Here is a 21,735-nt window from a genome sequence, read left to right on the forward strand (position 1 = left end):
AAGAGTGCTTGAAACCCAGGTGCTCAGTGACTATCTCTTGAATTAAATGAATCAATTAATTTTTAAAATACATCAAATATCAGGAACGAAAAGTGCTGAGTGCTATTAGATGTTATAATGGTGGAGTTAATTTAAATTGGAGAACTGAGATTTCTTTAAGGATGGGCTAGTTAAGCTGAAAGTGGAAATAGGACAAGGAAATAGCTAAGGAAGGGTGAAAGGTGAGGTGAAATAATTACGATATAGAAAAATCATCTACAAAACCATTGAGTGAAAATGAGGCATGGCAATGAGAGTCTAAAGGGAAGTCATTCTGGTTGGAACACATTGAGAAGAGGAGAGAACTGTAAAGATGGAGCAGGAGAGAGACGTAGGGGCCAGAAGCTTCAGCATCTCACAGGCCATGATAATAGTATTGCATTTTGTTCTAACTAGAATAGGAAGTAATTGAATGGTTTAAAATGGACAGAATTGTAGGTTTTCACCTTTTTTAAGGGCAATCTAGTAGTTATATAAATAATAAGTAAAAGGTAGACAAGATCAGAAATGGAAGGTGACTGTAGTGGTTTGATGGCCACTTAGATTAATTGGCAGTAGAGCTAGAAGGAAGATGAGTATTGACAATAGCAGTAGTAATGCTTGCTAAGATTAACTGAGCACTTAGTATGTGCTAGGCCCTCTTTTACGTGTTTCATATAAACTAACTAATGTAATTTTTACAGTAACCACATGAGAACTAAGGCATTGAAAAAATAAGCAAATAGAAGATCTTGGTTTTGAACCAAGGCCACCTTATGTATGAACCTATGGTTATACAATCTATTTACACTGGATAGTTTGAAGATAAGATTTGGAAATATTTTTTAAAAAGCTTGTGATAAATTAGATGACATATATGTCAAGGGAAAAGAAAAAACTGTAAGGTCTCTAGTTGGGCTAGCTAGCTGGTGTTATTTAGATTTATGTGTCTGAAGCCCAGTAAAACTTCTTTGACTTGCAATATGATTTAAGGAGATATTTTTAAGTTCTTTCAATAATATATAAATATTTGATAATAGATGAGATTGCCAATGATGATAGTGTGATGCAAAAAGAAAAGAGGTCAGACTAATATTTGAGGAACTCCAAAGTGTTGAGGCAAGGCAGAAAAAGCATGTTAAGAAGCCTAGAAAGAATTAGCAAAAGATGAATGGGAAAAAATAATATAATAACATCTAGGAATATTTTGAGAAAGAGGGGATGATCAAATGCAGATGAGAGATCACAGAGGTGAGCATTGGAAACTTCTACTGGATTAGCAACATGCAGGCATTAGTGTCACAGGGGCAAAAGCTAGATCAGAGAGTTTAGTGAGTGAGTGGCTGGTGAAAAGAGAAGGATGGCTTTAAAAAGGCATGGATGGCTGAGGGGGGAAAAGGAAAAGATGGTGTATATGTGTACTTTAATATTAGACACGAGAGCACAGTTACATGTTTGTGGGAAAATCAAGTAAAAGGAAAACACAGAAGACATAAGAAAGAGTAGAGATAATCAGTGATGAAAGTTCAGATTCAGAAATTATAATACAGAAACAAAAAAGCTAAAACAACATTGGTCTTTAAATTAGAAGCCAGAGATTCATTCCTATCTGACATCAAGGACTAACTTCTGGACTATATCTTGGCAGCACTCTGGAGGCCAGGTACAGGATTAAGGAGATTGAACAGGTTGGCAAAGAAAGACTGCAAGCTTTCAGTCTTTTAAAATATCTTTGTGCCGGTCATCACCTCTGTTTCATTATAAAAAATAATCTGATTATATAAACTGAAGTGGCAGGGTTTGTTGATTTTGGTCTTGACAAGCAGTGGATCAGAAAAATAATTGCTCCTCATGGTCTCATGGGAAGGAATAAGTCAAGTATCAAAATCTGGAATTTGTCTACTTGGATCTGAACATTAGACATCACTACACAGGAACAGAGATCCCTTCATAGCTCATATATACATATATATATATATATATATATATATATATATATGTCATATATATAAAACATACATGTTAAAGTTATTCATTTGCTTGTTTAGTACATTATGCATTGAATCTATATTCATTCTACAAATATTTATTGACTGCCTATTACCCTCTAGCCACTGCTTCATATGAAAGGAATACACAGGTGATGAAAGCAAATTAAGACCCTACCTTCATAGAGCTACATTCTATGGAGAGAGAGGTGCTAATCAAATATGCACATATACTGTTAAGCACATGACATAATACCAGATCCGATAAGCAGTATCAATCCTTACTATATAAAATTTTAAAACAGAACTAGAAGTTTAGGTAGAAATACAGACAGTTCCCAAAAATGTAATATATTCCATGATGCAGAAATAAAGCATTTGCTTTAGGAGGACAGATAACAGTGTGCACCCATAACCTAGAACTGGTGAACAATGCCTGAGAACACAGCTAATGCTCAAAATTATTAAACATTATTATATATAGGACATCTCTGTAACGCAGACTAGAGTGCAATGAACAATCAGTAAAGGGCTCTTTGAAAAAAAAAAGGCCCATAAAATTAATCAGAAAGAATGAAAAGGGATTAAACAGATGATGAAGAAGGAAAGGTCTCCTAAGGAATAGCTTGTGACAAGACAAAAATGGATGATTTTGAGGGATAAGTTTAGGAACCTGAAACTGATGCATTGGTTGAAGTATAGAGTTTTGGTCATCTGAAGAAAAATGTATCAGGAGAGGTAGAATACAACTCAAAATTTCTCCTTGTTCTGGAGAAAGCAAATATCAAGATAATGTTGAAGGTAGGGTGAGCACAACAGTGTCTTCTAATTATCTCATTTCTTTCTAATAGACTGTACATTTTACAAATTAACTCTTCTGTACCAGGTGCTATACTAGAGACTGGAATGAATAATTAGGTTTGAAACCGACCATCAGTGAGGTAACAGTATTAAAATTTTGAGTAATTTTAATTATCCAGGCACTATTTCAAGTGATATCTGTGTATTAATTCATTTAATCCTTTAAAAAACTTTATAAACTAAGCAGAATTATTATCCTATTTTTTTATAGACAAAGAAACCAAGGCAGTAAGACTTGTTCACCATTGTATTTCTAATTCCGGGCCTAGTTCTTGACATAACAGTTTCTTAATAAATAGTTTTGAATTAATTAATTAACAATGGACAGAGGAATCATGCTGAACCCCTGCTTTACTAAGGTCGTGGTTGAACATATATGATCAGGTCTCTGTCTCGCTGGTTATTTTGTGAGATGATGAACCTTTGTCCTCAAACTTGGATGCATAAAAAATCTCCAGAATTTCTTGCTAAAAACTATATTTAATGAAGAAGCCCATGAATCTGCATTTTAAAGAGGTACGCCATTTATTTTAAGATGATCCCTGAACAAATTTGGGGGAAAAATTGTTGTGCACTGTGTTGATAGTCATTATAACTAGATATAAGCCTAGTGGATAATGACTGTGATTCAAAGAAGGAGGAGGGAAATGGTGACTTCGATGACAATATAAGGAAATCATCAGTTTTAGTAGACTCTGTTTACTGTTCTCTGCACTCATAAGTCAGGGCTTCTCAGCCTTGGTGCTATTGTCAGTTTGAGCTCTGCAATTCTTTGCTGTGGGAGAGTCTTCTTTTGCATTTTAGTACATATAGCAGCAACACTAGCCTCTACCCACTCAATACTAGTAGCTGCCTTTACCCCCAGATTGTGTTAACTGAAAATATCTCTAGACATTGACAAAAGTCCCATGGGGTCAAGTTGTCACCACTTGAAAACCGCTATCATAATGGAAGAGAGCTTTCTTCACTTCCTTACCTATAGCAACTTCTAGTATTCTTACCTAGAATTCTGTAAGACACCTGATCTTATTTCTCCATGAGTCAATGAGTGTGCCCCTCTAAGACACCAGTTTATTTGATGAGTATGATGGACCTTATTTGCTTTATTCAGAATTGACAGTATGTATCTTTCCCCACTTTCCTCCCCACCATACGTACAGCTGGTTTATCAAATCAAATGAGATAGACTGTCAGGGTCAACACATGGGTGGTATCTAACACTATCGTTCCTTTTTGCCAGGTTCTGCAGGATTCAAACCCCCTTTACATATAATAGTCCATACGAAATTATAATTAACTACAGCAGAATAGGATCAGTTTCCCATAAAATATATTATAAAAATAGAAAATATATATCAAAGGAGGAAACATAGAAATAAATAAAAGTACTTGAAATAAATGAATGAATCAAGTTGCAAGTTTCAGCATAAAACTTGCAAAAACCTGGATTTTGGAGAACACAGGAAATTCTCTCCAGTTTTTAAAAATCTTTTACAAGAATAAACAGGCAAATTCTTACTACCCAAGGAGATATCCTTCACCATTCCTTATTAATTTCTTTTAACTGTTCTCAGTGTCTTTCAGTTGTATATGTAAAATTAAAGAGTAAAATCTTGTTAAAAATTATTGATGGAAGGATTACATCTACTGTTGCATGCAATATTATAAAGTATCATATTCCCATCAATGTTTACAAACCTTACCCAATGTTAGCAAAATGCAAAGAGTAATCAGACAAGTATTTGTTATTCACGACATACTTCTAATGAATTAATTCCTAGTTCTCTATCCAATCAGATCAGTGAATTAGTGTGTACATTCAATGAAACAGTTAAATAGCTATCCAAAGCACATTCTTAATTGAACCAGTAAAAGAAAAGAAACCCTCAAATTTATATTGCCATCACATTTTACGTAAATTTATTCACCCTAAAATCTATTATAATTAAACTTTGCTGTTTTATAAGCTATTTGATATGGGCTACCTTGACTAACATGCTTTGTGGAAGAGAAAAATACTGCCTAATTAATGTGTAGTGTGAGAAGAAAAACAAGGATGGTCAATGTGCATTTCCAGAGGAGACTAAAAGGATGGAGAATCAATCAAAGACGGGGAGAAATGCCTAGCAGTACACTGTTTGTTATTTCGGGCGAGAACAAGAATCAGTAACCTCATTACCCCTATCCAGTTTCTTTAAGTGATTTCAGTAGGTAGTGCAGCAACAGTTACCTTACGGCCGTGCACAAACCCTGTTACTTCTGGCTTGAACCCTTTGAGGCAGACAAATATGCTCAGGTAACTGGGTGGTAATTTGCAGTTCAAACCAGAATCTGGCTAATTCCAGGTAGTTGTGGGGTGGATTAACAGCTAAAGACTCCAACCCCAGGAAGCTTCCGTGGGAAGCATGTTCTTGGGAAGGCGTTTTAAGACAGAAGATGGCTGGGCAGAGAAAGCGCCTGCTTCCACCACCTCCAGCGTCTTCGCCTGTACAGTTGTTCCAGCTGCCGGAGGCTTTCTGGTTACCACGGCAACTGTCGGGCTCTGCTAGGAACTCAAAGCAGAGCCTCTGAAGTTAGGTCCAAACACTGGGGCTTAACAGATGCAAAAGAGGATTGCCCATCTAATAGGTCTACAGCTCCTATGGCTAAGACAACCTTTATAAAATCAGACTTTTGTTTTTGTGTTTGTAAGATGAGATAGTTCTTGCCTGGCATCATTCATTAGTGTCATCTTTCGTGCCCGGTGGGAGAGGACTGCAAATCCTCTCTCACTATTAAGGCGGTGGAAGGGGGATGGAGCGAGCAAACGTGGTAACCAGGAATGCACGGAGCCTGCTCATTCATTCGTTCATTCATTCAATTATATATTCAACATCTCCTGAGTGCTCATTTGTGCGGGGCATCCTGCCAGGTGCTGGATCTGCAAAGAGAAAGGAGACACCGCCCCACCCACAAAATTAACAAGATGATTAACACAAATTAACAGAATCCCCACGAACCTGGGGAAAACCAATTAGGCACTGCCTGCTTCCCACGGGTCTCTCTTGGAAGACAGATTTAGAATCCGAACGCGGGAGAGGAAAGAGGCAGTGGCCCCGAAATAGTCAGACAAGAGGAAGAGCAGAAGGGAAGGAGAAAGCAGCCTCTTCCTAGGGAGGGATTCTGTCAAGGCCACTCTGCGGCTGCAAGGGAGAAGAGGTTTGTTTTTCTTTTAGAAAAACGGAGCCCTTTTCCCTACTGGGCTCAATTTCTAGTAGGAGAACCCCGCCTCCTTGGGCTACCGATTGGCTCAACTCTTTTTAAGATAATTTATGCCAGCATCCTCTCGGCCTGATTGGCTCGCTGGCTCAATTCTGATGGGAGTCGCATCCTACCTGGTTGGGAGGTGCACTGCCTTTCCACACTCTCCCTTCTTGTACTCAGCCAGCTGCTGCTGAGGTGGGAGGAAAAGTCCTGGCTGGGAGAATTGAGCTAGTGCAGCACACGCATAGAAAAAGCGATTTCGATGGGTCCTTTGAAAGCTTTTCTCTTCTCCCCTTTTCTTCTGCGGAGTCAAAGTAGAGGGGTGAGGTTGGTCTTCTTGTTACTGACCCTGCATTTGGGAAACTGGTGAGTAAATTCAAGGGCTTAAAACTATTTTTTGCTATCTACTCCTTTCCCCTTATTCCTCTGTCTTTTAAAAATTATTCTACGTTAAGTAATTTGTATTTCCTAACACATATTTGGTATTTACCATCGTTTTATTTTCTGATTAGATCTATTCATTCTCAGATAGAAGGAAAGTAACATATTTTTGAAGCATGAGGTTGGTTCAGTTGTTTTTGACTTCAAGCAGAGTATAAATTAGTGAACTAGTGAAGGTTGACTTACTGGGAGAGAGTGAGGGGGAGTAGAAATGATTTTGCCAGTAAATTTGCTGAATGAATGCCACCGATGAACTTTCTGGATGATTCTGCATTGTAAACACAAAGTTATTTCTGAAACTTGTTGTTAAACAGCGTGATATGTGTGATGCTTTTCTACCTACTGCTATTGCTTTTCCCCTTTCCTGGTTTTTGGTAACTTTCTGGAACAAACCAGTGTTTTACATCAAGAAAGATTGTAAATCTGGCTAAAAAAAAATCTATCAGCATTAAAAATGTATAGTATCCAAGTAAAAAATAACCGTGTATATTTAATTTGAACCAGGTTTGAATGTTTTCTTTTAATTGGTTGTCCATCAGTAATTAAAAATGTATGGCCGCATGAATGTCTTGGCTGTGTGTGTGTGTGTGTGTGTGTGTGTGTGTGTGTGTGTGTGTGTGAGAGAGAGAGAGAGGAGAGAGAGGCAAGAGAGAGAGAGAGAAAAGAGAGAGAGAGAGAGAGAGAGAGAGAGAGAGAAAGAAGAGAGTATCGCCAATCACAAATCTCAAATTTAACAGGAACAAAACTGGGTTGTAATACCTTTCAGTAAAATTTTTAAATCATTCTGGTAGAAAAATCAAATGCTTAGGTATCATTCATGGATTAAATGTAGGAGTAGTGGATGACTTGAGCTAAAATATGTTGATTAAGATATAGACACTTATAAAGGTCTGGGACATGGTACTCATACCATGCAACTTGTTTCAAATAAATGTACTTTTAACATTACATTATTATAAATGTAATTCTGTATAGAATTCAAAAGTAAAATACAATCACTTTGAAGATAGAAACATGCCTTTATAACTACTTGTATCACTGCTAAAATGAATTATTATTATAAACATACGTGTAAAGCTAGAGTGAATTTTTTTTTTTGCCACACCAGCATATAGAACGTGTATATTTTCTCCCAGAAAATAGAGATTGGATTAAAGTATGCTAAGTAATATTAGACTTATTAGAAGTTTTTGACACTTAGTACTTTTTTAGGATTAAAGTTTTCTCTCTCCCTCTCTCTTTTTTTTTTTTTGTTTTTACCCTGTTCCCTTAGATTCTTAAATGTTTGACACGAACATAAACATACTACTGGATGAATTATTTCTTATATATGTTGTGTCATAATGGCTTATTCTTTGAATATATTATAGCATTTTATAGAAGATATTTAGGTAGACAAGTATATCATAATATTACCGAAATAAAAACAGATTTACCAGTGGTTTTCTGAAATAACCTTTTATCATTGTATACAAGTTTTCCTTTCAACCAAATAGGCAAGCTGCTTAGTAAAGAGCATATTATCTATCCCAAGAGATGTTTTATTTTAAATAAACATGTTTTGTTTTGGGGAATATTTGTGATCATTGTAATTGGCTCCAGAACTCTCATCAAGCTCTCAGAGTTGAAGAGATGTGTGCTGTAGGGACAGAGGGCAGGCTTAGAAGCCTGGAGACATGATCTCATGTGGCAAGGGGTCTTTAACCTCTCTGAACACAGTTTCATCTATGAAATGAAGGAGAGTAGTAGACCACATATGACTTATTTAGATTTTCACATTCAACACATCTATGATTTCAACTGAAAAGTGAAATAAGTCAATGGTTGCTTCACTGTTTTATCTAAGTAGTTTTCAAGAGGGAAATTCTAAGTGTGAATGTTATGGACTTTGTAACCATATGTATAAGTGAGAAAGGTATTGTACAGTTAACACATAATTTCTATTATCATAGCAATATAGGTAACTGGGATTATTTTGTCCAGTGAATAAATATACATTAAAAGATAAATTTATAAGCCATTGTTCTAATTAGCCCATAAGGCCTCAGTTATGAGCGTTCATGATATACTGATATACTTTTAAAAGTACCCCCTAAATCCATAATTTTTAAAAATGAGATAGAAAGCTAGCAATAAAAGCCAAATGTGAGCGTGCTTTCCTTAAGATGCATCGTAAACTGTTTTCTTCAGTGAATGGAAAAAGTTTGACACAGAAACACTTTTGTAGGCAAACCAGGAGAATGTTATTAGAGCAAATTTCTTTCTCCATTGGATTCTATGAGACCAAGTTGGGAAATACGGCAATTAAAAGGAAATACAAACATGCTTTTGCTAAAAAGCAAATTTAAAAAATAATGCTGCAATGAACATTCTTTTAAAATAAGTAAAATAAAGTAGCTACTGTTGGGTGAACTTTTTTATCTTTTTAATATTTAGTTGGCAATAACAGATGCTAACATGTATAAATCATGTACTGTCATATTTTTCTCTCGTTTTCCCTTTCTTTTAGTTAGTTTTCCTTTCCAAAACTATCCATAAATAGTTCAGTTTGTAAGCATTTTAGTGTTTTATATGATTTCCAAAATATATCTTGAAAGTCATCTATTTTGGGGACTCCCCAAATTGGAAGCATTTTTTTTTTTATTTAATCAGTTGCAGTGCTTAGTTTCCTCATTAATTTCCATCAAGAGTATGGAAGAGAGACACATTTTACCTTTTATTGATGAACTATGAAAAACTATCCTATCATTGTAACTAAAACTGTAGTCATGGTTCCTGCGTATCATTCTCTAGGAGATTCTTTGGCATCTTGACAAGTTCTGTAGAATCTCTTCAGCTTGATTTAACTTCTTTGTAATGTTGAAAAAAAAAATCTAGTTATAATCGGTTTTTTTAAAAAAAAGAGTTTAAAAAGAGATTTTAGCTGTTACCAAAAGTAACCTACAATAAGCCTTGACTAAGAGTTGTATATTGAAAGAGCTCAAGGAAAAAAATCATAATTTTCTCTTTTCAAAACAATTTCCATGAGTCAATAATCATACTATGTGGCATTCAGTTGCCCAGTTGAAAATATTCAAATAAACTTGCTGTTTAAAATGAATTATTTTCAAGTAATTTCAGTAATATCTTTTGTGTGGGTGGCAATGAAGGAATAATTTTTTAAGTGTCTAGATTTTTGGCTTAATTTTGTAATAAAATGCTGATGATAACCATCCAAACTGGAGAACCAAATGACTAAGTAAAGATATTCCATGATAGTTAAATATGAAAAAGACTGAGAGGAAAAAGATTTTTGAAGCTAAAATGCGAACGTCATAATTGATACACCCCCTGAGTACAGAGTCTTTTACTTTATCCAAATGATCAGTATCTTTCTTCTATTCTATACTATGAAGAACTCTTATGATTAAGGAACATGAAGAAATGTTTGATATTTCTTCAAATATTAAACAGATTAATTGAATGTAAGAATATAATGATGAAGGTGGAGGCCCAAAGGAGGAGTGAAAAGAAAGAGTAAAAAAAAAAAAACTGAAAAATGACTCTGGAGATACTGAGAAAGTGATTACCAAAATATGATAAATGACTGCCATGAAATAAAAGGAAGAATGAGCTTCAAGAGAGTAATTCACATATGGGCAGGGTTTCAAGTGAGAATCCTGGCCTTTACCAACAGATCTAAATTCCAGTTTCAGCTCCATCATTTCTCACTGGAGTGATTTCAGACAACTCTTTGAGGCAGAAAATCTCCATTAGTGTGGAGTTGTCATATGCATTTCCAGAAACGAAATTTCCAAGAAAGAAAATCTGTGCAAAGAAACCGACACTTAAAATTTTATATGAAAAGAAAGTCATAACAGATATTCTGTAGAATTATAGTTATTCTAGTATGATATAGCCTAGTTAAAGTGGTTTTAAGTGCAGTAGAGTGAAATATTTGGATCTTTTTGTGTTCTTAAATGTCTTCTAAGTCTTAAATGTCTTTTAAATGGGGCTTATACTTATTCATTGCCAAGACCTAGATTTATGACACGAATTAAAGAAAAACATATATTTTAACCAAAATAAAAAATACACCTCTGGAACTCTAAAAATAAACAGAGAAGTCTAAACTTTTGAAGATAGAAGTTGCTGAAAGAATGGATCATAATCAAGGGAAAAGAATTGAAGAGCCAAGAGATTTCTCATCAGCAATACCAGAAGACTATGGGAGAAAATGTCTTCAAATCTGAAGTCAAGTACTCTGCCTAGAAGATTATACTTAGCCAAATTACCTAACGAGAAGAAGAAGAAGAATATAGCCTAGATATTGTTATTCTCTCAATTTTACGGATGGAAAAACAGGAGAACAGACATTTTTGTGAACTTATTAAAGGTCACCTTGTTGATAGGTGCTGAATCCAAGACTTAAATCCCTGTGTTCTATACCCCTCCTGCATTTTTAACTACCACATCTCTCAGATGATGAATGCAATATAAGTCAAAACAATGAACATTACTGTTGATAATTAAAAAAAAAAAAAGGAAATGGAGAAAAAAAGAGAAGAGAAGAGAGTTACTACAGTAAATTGTGAGTTCATTGATAAAATCACATTCAGTAGAAAAATCTACTTTGTACCTATCACATACATTCTGGAGTATTATGGGTAGTGCGAGACTATTTTTTAAAAAATTTTGACACATGAAGTACTTGACACAGACAAAAAAAAACTATAAGTTAAAAAGTTAAAAGCAAAAATTTTTAATTTACATAAGCTTTACTGAGGAACTGAATGGTTATCTTATTTTAAAGGATGCTATATATAATAATGTTTGAATTTATTGTGTATAGATGTACTAGACAAACCATAACCAAGTAGTGAAAATTGCATGAAGGCAGATTTTCTCCCAATACAAAAGTTCTCTAACATGGTAATGGAAACCTTATCACTAGACATGTTCAAGCAGAAGCTTGTTAGTGAGTTGTCATACTCCATAGGAGTCAGATGAAATTTGTAGATTTTTTTTTTTTTGCATTTTCAAACATTTCGTTATCTAAGTCTATCAGTACTAAAATAGTTTAGCCAACTGAAGTCCCATGTTTCAAGAAATAGCCCTAGCTATTAATTCATTCAGTAAATACTAATTGAGCATCACCATTCATTCCATGAATATTTACTCAGTGCCCATTGTGTGTTAAGCAGGGTTCTGGAAACTAGATACAATGGTAATAATGGTAAACAAGACAAAGCCATTGCCCTATAGTGTTTAAGTAGCATAAATAGGACATATATTATATGCTAGATGAACAGGATACAGAAATCAGAATTCCTGCTCAATGAACACAAACTCTGGTCGTTTGCATCGAGATAGCATATTAACATAAACAAGTAAACACAATAAAATGCTGTAATTGCTGCTCAGAATTCTAGAGGAGGTATAGTGGGGGCAATAAAGAAGTTGCCATTAGTTGCAACTCTGGGAAAATACTGTATGTTATCAGCTGTTATAGGCATAAGTTCAGGTCAGTATGAGTGAAAGATAGATAGATAGATAGATAGATAGATAGATAGATAGATAGATAGAAGATAGATAGATAGATAGATAGATAGATATAGATAGATATAGGTATATAGATTAGATAGATAGATAGATAGATAGATAGATAGATAGATAGATAGACAGACAGATAGACAGATAGATAGATATCCTTACATCTGAGGAAGGGGTAGGCTATATGTTCTATTAGGGGAGTGAGGATAAGGGTAAGCCATATTATACTGTAGCTAGCTAGCTAGATGGAGAGATAGATAGATAGATAGATAGATAGATAGAGAGAGAGAGAGAGAGAGAGACAGACAGAGATGGAGAGAGAGAGAATAAGAGAGAGAAAGGGAGAGAGAGAGATAACATTACCATCTTGTGCCAAAGGTAGATTCTCACAGTTTGGTAGAATTTTTTGTATATAGATTTCCTATATCTTTTAGGTGAGCCTTTACTCTGGTTGTGTAAGATGTGGCATTGAAATAGAAGCATCCTATTGAAGGCTATATAATTTAGTTTAATTTTGAAATCCTGAAATGTAGAAATTGTTACCTCCCAGAAACAATGTATTCTGAGATTTGACATTTCTCCTTATTTGTTAGACAAACATTACATGACTAAGAAGTAATAGAGATTGTGCTATGCAATAGACATATAGAAGTAAACTTAATATAGACCCTGCTCTCCAACCTATAGCTACAATAGGCAGATCAGAAAGTTTATGATTATAAAATAGTGAATTTAATATATATTTTAATATTCATGTCAAGGTGTGATTTGTTTCCCTAGATAACTTTAAGACTGCTAGAATCAAGAGCTCTAGCCACTAGGTTAACCTTTGGGTAGATTTCTAGAACAGTCACTAATGATTGTACAATAGGTAATGGTAATGGTAATAATGATAAACAAGACAATAGGTACAGTATGCTTAAGTACAGGGATATCATTGACCTCTTGATCATCCTAGATGGGTATAATTATAAAAATAATTTTCCAGCACATGTAATAGAGTGTGTTGAGTAAAGAATACCTGTTCCAGAAAAGAGCCATATTTACTAGCACTGAGTAGCCCTCTTGGCTGGATTGAACTTAAGTATTAATTCAGATGCCTGTATTTTATAAACTAATTTGTTACCCTGCGCAGGTGGCTTATGAATGTATATTTGTCTCTGGAATTTCTTAGTAACAATTCATTTTGAAAATCATCAGATTGTCATAACTAGAATAGACTGGACTGTTTTGCTTTTTCTATTCACTTACTTGTATTCTCTTAGTTTTTGAAGTGAATAGTCTAAGACAATCTTTTGTCAATTAAAATATTTGACACTCATTTAAGATCACAAAGCTTAGAAAATATATATATGTTTCTGTCTTCAGAGGTATGAATTCCCATTTCTTTCTTCCACTTTTAAGGTCTTTTAGTATGTTTTATAATTTAATAAGCTCAATATAATGCCTCCATGTTGCAAAACGTTTAGCAGCCTTGAAGAATGTATCTGAAGCATAGATACCCCAGAGTCTTAAAAAGTGTGAATGTCACCAAGATTTGTATTTTTTTTCTAAGTCTAACTTATGTTCTGTCAGGCACTATGAAAATGAACTTAACAATAGAGAAATCACTGATAATTTCAATATATTGTCTCTTCGGTGTTCACTTTTTAAATAGACTATAATAAAAATTACATATTCTTTCTCTTACTCCAAAAAGCACTCACATAGAAGTGGCCACAAAAGAACATTTACAATTTCTGGGCATTCACCAGCCTTGTGAAGACTTAATTGGCTGGGTGGTTTGTAGTTTTCTAAACTCTGTTTTAAGGAACAAAGTTGGCCTGCTAAACATAGCAAATAATCAACAAATACGAAAATCTAAAAGTTGGCAAGCTATACTGTTTTATTTGTAGTATTTATTCTTTTATTAAAAATCAATCAAAAAACTACAAAAATTTCAAATTTATAACCAAAGACATTACAAAAAAATCTGTTTTATAATTGTCTGTTTTTATCCTCTTTCTAAAACCATGCCACTATACCAATTAATTTTTTTAAATGGATTCTGATATTACTCTTTTTTAAAATTAGCTATCTTATGTCTAATCTTATGTTGAATCTAAATAAATAAACTATGCTTTGATATGTTTGGGAATTTTCCAGACTCCTTTTTGAAAGTAACAGGGAAACCCTCTGTGCTAAAAGCAATTTAAATTGCTGCTTGTTTCCTATTTTAGATGTAGTTTTGAAGAGTTCTATATCTTCAACCTTACCAAGGAAACCATATAAAATAGACCATAAATGAAGCTGCATTTTACTTCTTTCTCCTAAATCAATTTTCCACATCTCAAATTATAAAATCATTGATGTATACTTTTATTCATGCTCTGGTCTACAGACAGAAGATTAATTTTATTTTACAGTTTGAGTTTTTTATTCAACCTTATTTTTCTTTACTTGCTTTTCAAAAATCATTTTCAAGTTGTTGCTGTTGTTGAAACGTGAAAAAAAATGATTTTCCCTAATGTCATAATATTTTTGCTTGCATACTGTAAATGTTAAATTATCTTATTCCATTTCAGTCCTCAAAAAAAAAAAACTTAGCAAAAAAAAAGTTATTTAGACTACACATAAAATTAATAGTAATGTTTACCTCTAGATGGAGTACAAGAAAGTGGTGTTTTTTTGTTTTTTTTTTTTTTTCCTTCTGAGACGGAGTCTTGCCCTGTTGCCCAGGTTGGAGTGCAGTGGCTTGATCTCAGCTCACTGCAAGCTCTGCCTCCTGGGTTCATGCCATTATCCTGCCTCAGCCTCCTAAGAAAGTTTTTGATTTCATGGATCAATGGATCAAAGGTAAGAAGGCAATGGGGACATTAGGTATTTAACTTCACATGTTATTTACCTTGCTTTTACAAGAAAATATGATTAAATTTTATAATTCTAACAAGGACAAAGCTAAAATTAGAGAAAGTTTAATAATACAGTTTGGTACTGTCTACCAGAAAGATATTGGTAGGCTTTCTGCAGCTAGGAAGAACAAAAGAACAATGGTGAAAGGACAGAAGGAAATAGCCCATCTTTTACTTTGATAGTTCTCTTTTTTGTTTCTTTCCTGAGAAGGACCTAGAATAACATCTTTTCTTCCTGGGGTTGGTGAGTTGGTGTGGTCGTGAGGCAAGGGGAGAGTGTATTTGGTGGCACTACTCATTGATTTGGGAGAAAAAATAGAACCTGATTTATTGATTTAAAATAACTACTTAGGAACTTATAGCCTTTAATTCCAGATTTTTCCATAATTTAGGCAGATGTATATGTATGCATGTGTGTGTGTGTTGTGTGCATCCATACATGTGTATTCTTAAAAACACAAATAAAATCTAACTAGTTTTTTATGTAACTAATATCAAAGATACCTTTCTAGATCAGTATACTTATTCTACCTCTTTTTTGAATGACTATGTCGTATTTTATATGATACATAAATTTTAACATGAAATTATTCCTTAATATATTTTGTTATATTTTGTCATTAACATTATTTTTATGTACATATATCCATATATATGTGCTTTTAATTTCAATATTTTGATCAATATTACCAAATTATTTACTGTAAAGCAAATTCCATTTTCTACTAATTGTTATAAAAATGCCATTTATTCATATTATCCTCAGTACTAGATATAACGGATCATTTAATATTTTGCCAATGTGATGGCTAAAGATTGTTGTCACATTTTAAACTTATTTTCCCTTACTACCGAAAAATGTTTGCATACATTTTTATATTTACTGGCCTTTTTCTTTCTTAAATTGTTGTATATCAATATTTTATACATATTTTTCTCTCAATTAATGTTTTGTCTCTAGACTTATGCAAAGTGTCCTATTCCAACCATAAGTTCTCTTTAAAGTTTTGTTTGTCAGTTAGTTATTCTTTTGCTGGTTTGATTACATATTGCCTAGGAAGGCATTCTTACCCCAAGTGTCAAAAACATTTTAAATATATTTTAAATTCAATATATTTGAATAATATAATTTAAATAATATAATTTAGTAATATTATTCTTTATTCAGTTTCTTTTTATGCTTAATACATAGCAATTTGCTGTGTAAGTTGGGAATCTAATTTTATTTTCTTCAAAAAGAGCTAATTAGGATTTCAACACAATTTACTCAATAATTCTTTTATTTCTAAACTGGTAATTCACTTTTATCATATATTATATTTCTATATATTTGAGATCTTATTTGAAAGCTTAATTTTTTTTCACTATTTATTGCTACAATAAGGCTTTGATTACAGAAACTTTGTTTTCTTTTTATTCTTGCCAGAAAATTTCCATCTAAGAATTCCCTTTTTAAATAATATCTTATAAACTCTCATGTTGATTATTCTACTTAATTTTAGTGGTTTTAACCTGTTACACACAAAAGATGAGATTCTGATTAAACCTATATTAAATGCATCACAAATTTAGGAATCATACGTTAACAATATTTTTATAGGCAAAATATTTATTTTGTCTTTATTTTTTCTGTCCTTATGTTCCTTAATAAAGTCTTTAGTCTTCTTCACATAAGACATATACCTTCCCTGTTATAGTTCTGCTTTATCATTTCATATGTTGTGTTGTCATTGTCAAATGAGTAAGTTTTTTTCTTCTGTTTTTATTTTTGATGATTTAGTATTGGAATCTGAAAGTTACGTTTTTTAAATTAGTTTTATGTTAAGTTATCTACCTAATTTTTAAATCAAGGACCACAGTTATAGTTTTAGTTATGTTCTTGATTCCATGATAATTTTATCTGAAAATAACATAATAAGCTCTAAATTTTTTTTCTGTTCATTTGCTTATTCATTGATTTTTATTAAATTGAGCACAAACTATGTATCAGATTTGGGAGTAGGTGCTGGGGGTATCACAGTGAATACTTTAGGCTCTAAGGTATTTAAATACCTAAATACATTCAAATTGCTTAAAGCTTAGAGAGGATCATAAATAAATAAGTAAGCAATTAAGATACAATATGATTAACTGCATGGTAGAGTTAATCACAGGACAGATTGGAAGCATACAGGGACACACTTACCTAGTATTCTAGGCTTGGTTCTCTTCTGCCATTTCAAGTTTTCAAAGCATCTCTCTGTATGTTAAGTGATAGGTTCCATTGTATTTTTCTTTGTGCTCATAAAATAATCATAGAATTGAGTGGATTATCATTTCACCTCTTTAAAACACTGGAAGTTTAGTGCTTGCTTCAACGGCACATATAATAAAATTCTGCAAGTTTGAATCTATAATGCTGTTATTTATCACTCTTTTACCTTTTTTGCTTTCCTGCAGCTTTGTGTACAGTAAAAATTATTCAGAGCTACAACCCTAGAAAGGAACTTTTCTACAAAAGAATTTAGTAGCTCAAACATGAAGGCAAAAAATAAAATTTATTTACTTTTTGATTTTAAGTCTAAAATCAGTGATTTTTCCTACCCTTTAAAAAACTAATTCTTATAGTTCTTGACATGAGAGTATCTTGTATCTTCTACTCAGAAAGATTAGAATCATACGTTTCTTTTCTGGAACTTTTCCCTGAAATACTGTGTTTATGAAAATGTGTTTGATGGTTGTAAATAAATAGTACATAACTTGTCATGAACAACAGATCACAGATAGGGCCTGTGGAGACAACATATATTTATTTACTAACAAATATTTATTGAAACCCTGTGTGTGACAGATGCTGTTCTAGAAACTTTTGATATGTCCGTGAACTAGAGATAAAACACCTTCTACCGTTTTGGAATTGGCATTCAGGAGGGAGCAATACACAGTAAACAATAAGCATAAATATATAAATTGGAACTTATAAAATTATCTTTTTGTCCAAATGGGCAAATACAATTTAATGGGTTAAAACTATTTCATCCTTTATCATTTATGTATAGGATTTTATAATTAAATTAGAGCTATGGTGATACGGTTAGGCTTCATATCCCCACCCAAATCTCATCTTGAATTGTAATCCCCATAATCCCCACTTGTCAAGAGAGACACCAGGTGAATGTAATTGAATCATGGGGGCAATTACTCCTATGCTGTTCTCGTGATAGTGAGTTCTCATAAGATCTGATGGTTTTATGAGGGGCTCTTCCCCCTCCTTTCAGCAGTTTTCCTTCTTCTTGCCTTGTGAAGAAAGTACCTTGCTTCCCCTTTGCCTTCACCATGATTGTAAGTTTACTGAAGTCTTCCCAGCTATACTGAACTGTGAGTTAATTAAACCTATTTTCTTTATAAATTACTTAGTCTTGGGCAGTTCCTTATAGCAGCATAAAAACGGACTAATACATATGGAAACAAATAAGCTGGGCAAGGAAGTATGGAATTTGAATAGAAGAGTAAATAGTGATCAGACAGGCTTCAAATATTAAATAATATTTGAACAAATACTAGAAGTGAGTGAAGCTTTCAGTCATGCCAAGTGAGGGTTGGGGAGATAAGCATTTGAAGTGGGAGACCAAATATGGGGGCCTTGTAATTGCTTGTAGTCCTTGTAGTTATTATTTTATATTTTCAACTTTTATTTTAAATTCAACAGATGCATGTGCAGGTTTGTTACCTGCATACATTTCATGATGCTGAGCTTTTAAGTAGGAATAAATTCATCGGCCACATACGAATCATAGTGCCCAATAGTTAGTATTTCCACCCTTACCCCATACCTCCTTGCCTTCTCTAATAGTCCCCATTGTCTTTTGCTGTCATCTTTATATTCATGAGTACCCAATGTTAGGCTCACACTTACAAATGAGAACATGGGGCATTTACTTTTCTGTTCTGCAAAAAACACAATTTTGTTGGTTTTTTTATGGCTTTTTTATGGCTGCGTAGTGTATATGTACCACATTATCTTTATCCAATCCACCACTAATGGACACCTATCAGTTGATTCTATCACTTTACTATTGTGAACAGTGCTGCATGGAACATGTGAATGCATGTGTCTTCTTCATAGAATAATTTGTTTTCTTTGGGATATATACCCAGTAATGGGATTGCTGGGTTGAATGATAGTTCTGTTTTAAGTTTTTTGAGGAATCTCAAAACTTGTTTCCCCATTGGCAGAACTAATTTGCATTACCATCAACAGTATATAAGCATTTCCTTTTCTCCACAGCCTAATCTATATCTGTTTTTTTTTTTTTTTTTTTTTTTTTTTTTTTTTTGTCCCTTTGCTTATTTTTTTTTTTTTTTTTTTTTTTTTTTTTTTGCTTTTTAGTAATGGCCATTCTGATTGGTGTGAGATATCTTGTTGTGGTTTTGATTTGCATTTCTCTGACAATTAGAGGTGTGGAAAATTTTTTGCTATGTTTGTTGGCCACCTCTATGTCTTCTGAAAAATGTCTGCTCGTGTCTTTTGCCTGTTTTTAATGGGGCTATTTATTTGTTGGATTTTCAACTGTTTAAGTTCCTTATGGATTCCAGATATTAGATCTTTGTCAGATGCATAGTTTGCAAGTATTTTCTCTCATTATGTAAGTTGTCTGTTTTGGTTGTGCAGAAGCCCTTTAGTTTAATAAGATCTCACATGTCCATTTTTGTTTTAGTTGAAATTTCTTTTGAGGACTTAGCGATAATTGCTTTCCTAAGGCTGATATCCAGAACAGTGTTTCCTAGGTTTTCTTCTAGGATTATTACAGTGTGAAGTTTTATATTTAAACTTTTAATCTATCTTGAGTCAATTTTTGTATGTGGTGCAAAATAAGGGTCCAGTTTCAGTCTTCTTCATATGACTAGCCAACTATTCCAGCACCATTTCTTGAATAGAGAGTCCTTTTCTCATTGCTTATTTTTGTCAACTTTGTTGAAGATCATATGTCTTAGGTGTGCAGCTTTATTTCTGTGTTCTCTTCTGTTCCATTTGCTTGTGTGTCTGTTTTCATACCAGTACCATGCTGTTTTGGTTACTGTAGCCTTATCATATAGTTTAAAATAAGATAATGTGATGATTCTGGCTTTGCTTTTTTTTTCTTAGAGTTGCTTTGGCTATTTGGGCTCTTTTTTTGTTCCATATGGATTTTAGAATAGTTTTTCCTAGTTCTGTGTAAAACTATTTTGTTACCTTAATAGAAATAGCATTGAATGTGTAAATTGCTTTGCCCAATATGGCCATTTTAATAATATTGTTTATTCCAATCCATGAATGTGAAATGTTTTTGCATTTCTTTGAGTCACCTGTGAATTATTTTAGCAGTGTTTTGTAGTTCTGCTTGTAGAGATCTTTCGCCTCCTTGGTTGCATGTTTTCCTAGGTATTATTTTTGTGGCTATTGTAAATGGGATTACATTCTTGATTTGACTCATAGCTTGAACATTATTTTTGTATGGAAATTCTACTGAATTTTATACATTTTTTTAAACCTGAATTACACTGAAGTGGTTTATCAGTTCCAGGAGACTTTCGGTGGAGTGCTTCAGGATTTTCTTGGTATAGAATCATAAACTCTCTAAAAAGAGATAGTTGAATTTCTTCTTTTTCTATTTGATGCCTTTTATTTCTTTATCTTGCCTTATTGCTCTGGCTAGCACTTCTAATCTTACGTTGAATAGGAGTGGTAGGAGTGGCCATCCTTGTCCTGTTTCGGTTATCAAGGGTGATGCTTCCACCTTTTGACCATTTAGTTTGATGTTGGCTGTGATTTGTCATAGATGGCTCTTATTATTTTGAGGTATATTCCTTCAAGTCCTAGTTTCTTGAGGGTTTTTATCATGAAAGGATGTGGGATTATATCTAAAGCTTTTTCCATGTCTATTGAGATGATTATGTGTTTTTTAAATTATGCTCATATGATGAATCACATTTATTGATTTGCGTAGGGTGAACCAACTTTATATCCTAGGAAAGAACTTATTTGATTGTGACAAATTAACTTTTTGGTGTACTGTTGAGTTCAGTTTGCCAGTATTTATTTTGAGGGTTTTTACATCTATGTTCATCAAATGTATTTTCCTGTAGTTTTCTTTTTTCATTGTCTTTGGTAGGTTTTGGTATCAGGGTGGTGCTGGCTTTTCAGAATTAGTTAGAGAGGAGTTAACAGGCACAGAGTGGCAGGTTGGATAAATTAACAAGACCCATCCATCTGCTATCTTCAAGACACCTGTCTCAGAGGTAATAATGTCTATGGGCTCAAAATAAAGTTTAGAGCCAATTTTACTGTACAAACAGAGAGCAAAAAGAGCAGGGTTCACTATGTTACATCAGATAAAACAACGTTAAACCATCAACAGTAAAAATGGACAAAGGAGGTCATTGCGTAATTATAAAGGGTGCAATTCAACAAGAAGACTCAGCTGCCTTACATTTATATGCACCCAACATTGGAGCACCTACATTTACAGAAGTACATCTAGAACTACAAAAAAATTTAGACAGTCAGCCAATCATAGTTGAGGATTTCAACACCCCACTGAAAGCATTAGCTAGATTAAAGGAGAATACTAACGAAGAAATTCTGTAATTAAATTTGATACTTGACCAACTGTAACTAGTAGATATCTGTAGAACACTCTACCCATCAACCACAGAATATACATTTTTCTCATCTGCACATGGAACCTACTCCAAGATCAACCACATGCTCAGCCATAAAGACCATCTCAACAAATTCAAAA

The 21,735-nt window shown here is 33.5% G+C and overlaps 1 protein-coding gene across 2 annotated transcripts in view; it reads left to right on the top strand.

Annotated features, from left to right (window-relative positions):
• The first annotated feature begins 6,200 nt into the window (after nucleotides 1-6,200).
• Nucleotides 6,201-21,735, top strand: part of GABRG1 (gamma-aminobutyric acid type A receptor gamma1 subunit) — an 83,154-nt gene continuing 67,619 nt past the window's right edge. For both annotated transcript variants that reach the window (XM_025386043.1, XM_025386044.1), the window contains exon 1: nucleotides 6,201-6,476. In XM_025386043.1, coding sequence (XP_025241828.1) covers nucleotides 6,373-6,476 — 104 coding nt within the window. In that variant the 5' untranslated portion in view covers nucleotides 6,201-6,372. The remainder of the gene's footprint in view (nucleotides 6,477-21,735) is intronic.

Source organism: Theropithecus gelada, chromosome 5 (assembly GCF_003255815.1).
Source record: "Theropithecus gelada isolate Dixy chromosome 5, Tgel_1.0, whole genome shotgun sequence".
Lineage (NCBI taxonomy): Eukaryota > Metazoa > Chordata > Mammalia > Primates > Cercopithecidae > Theropithecus > Theropithecus gelada.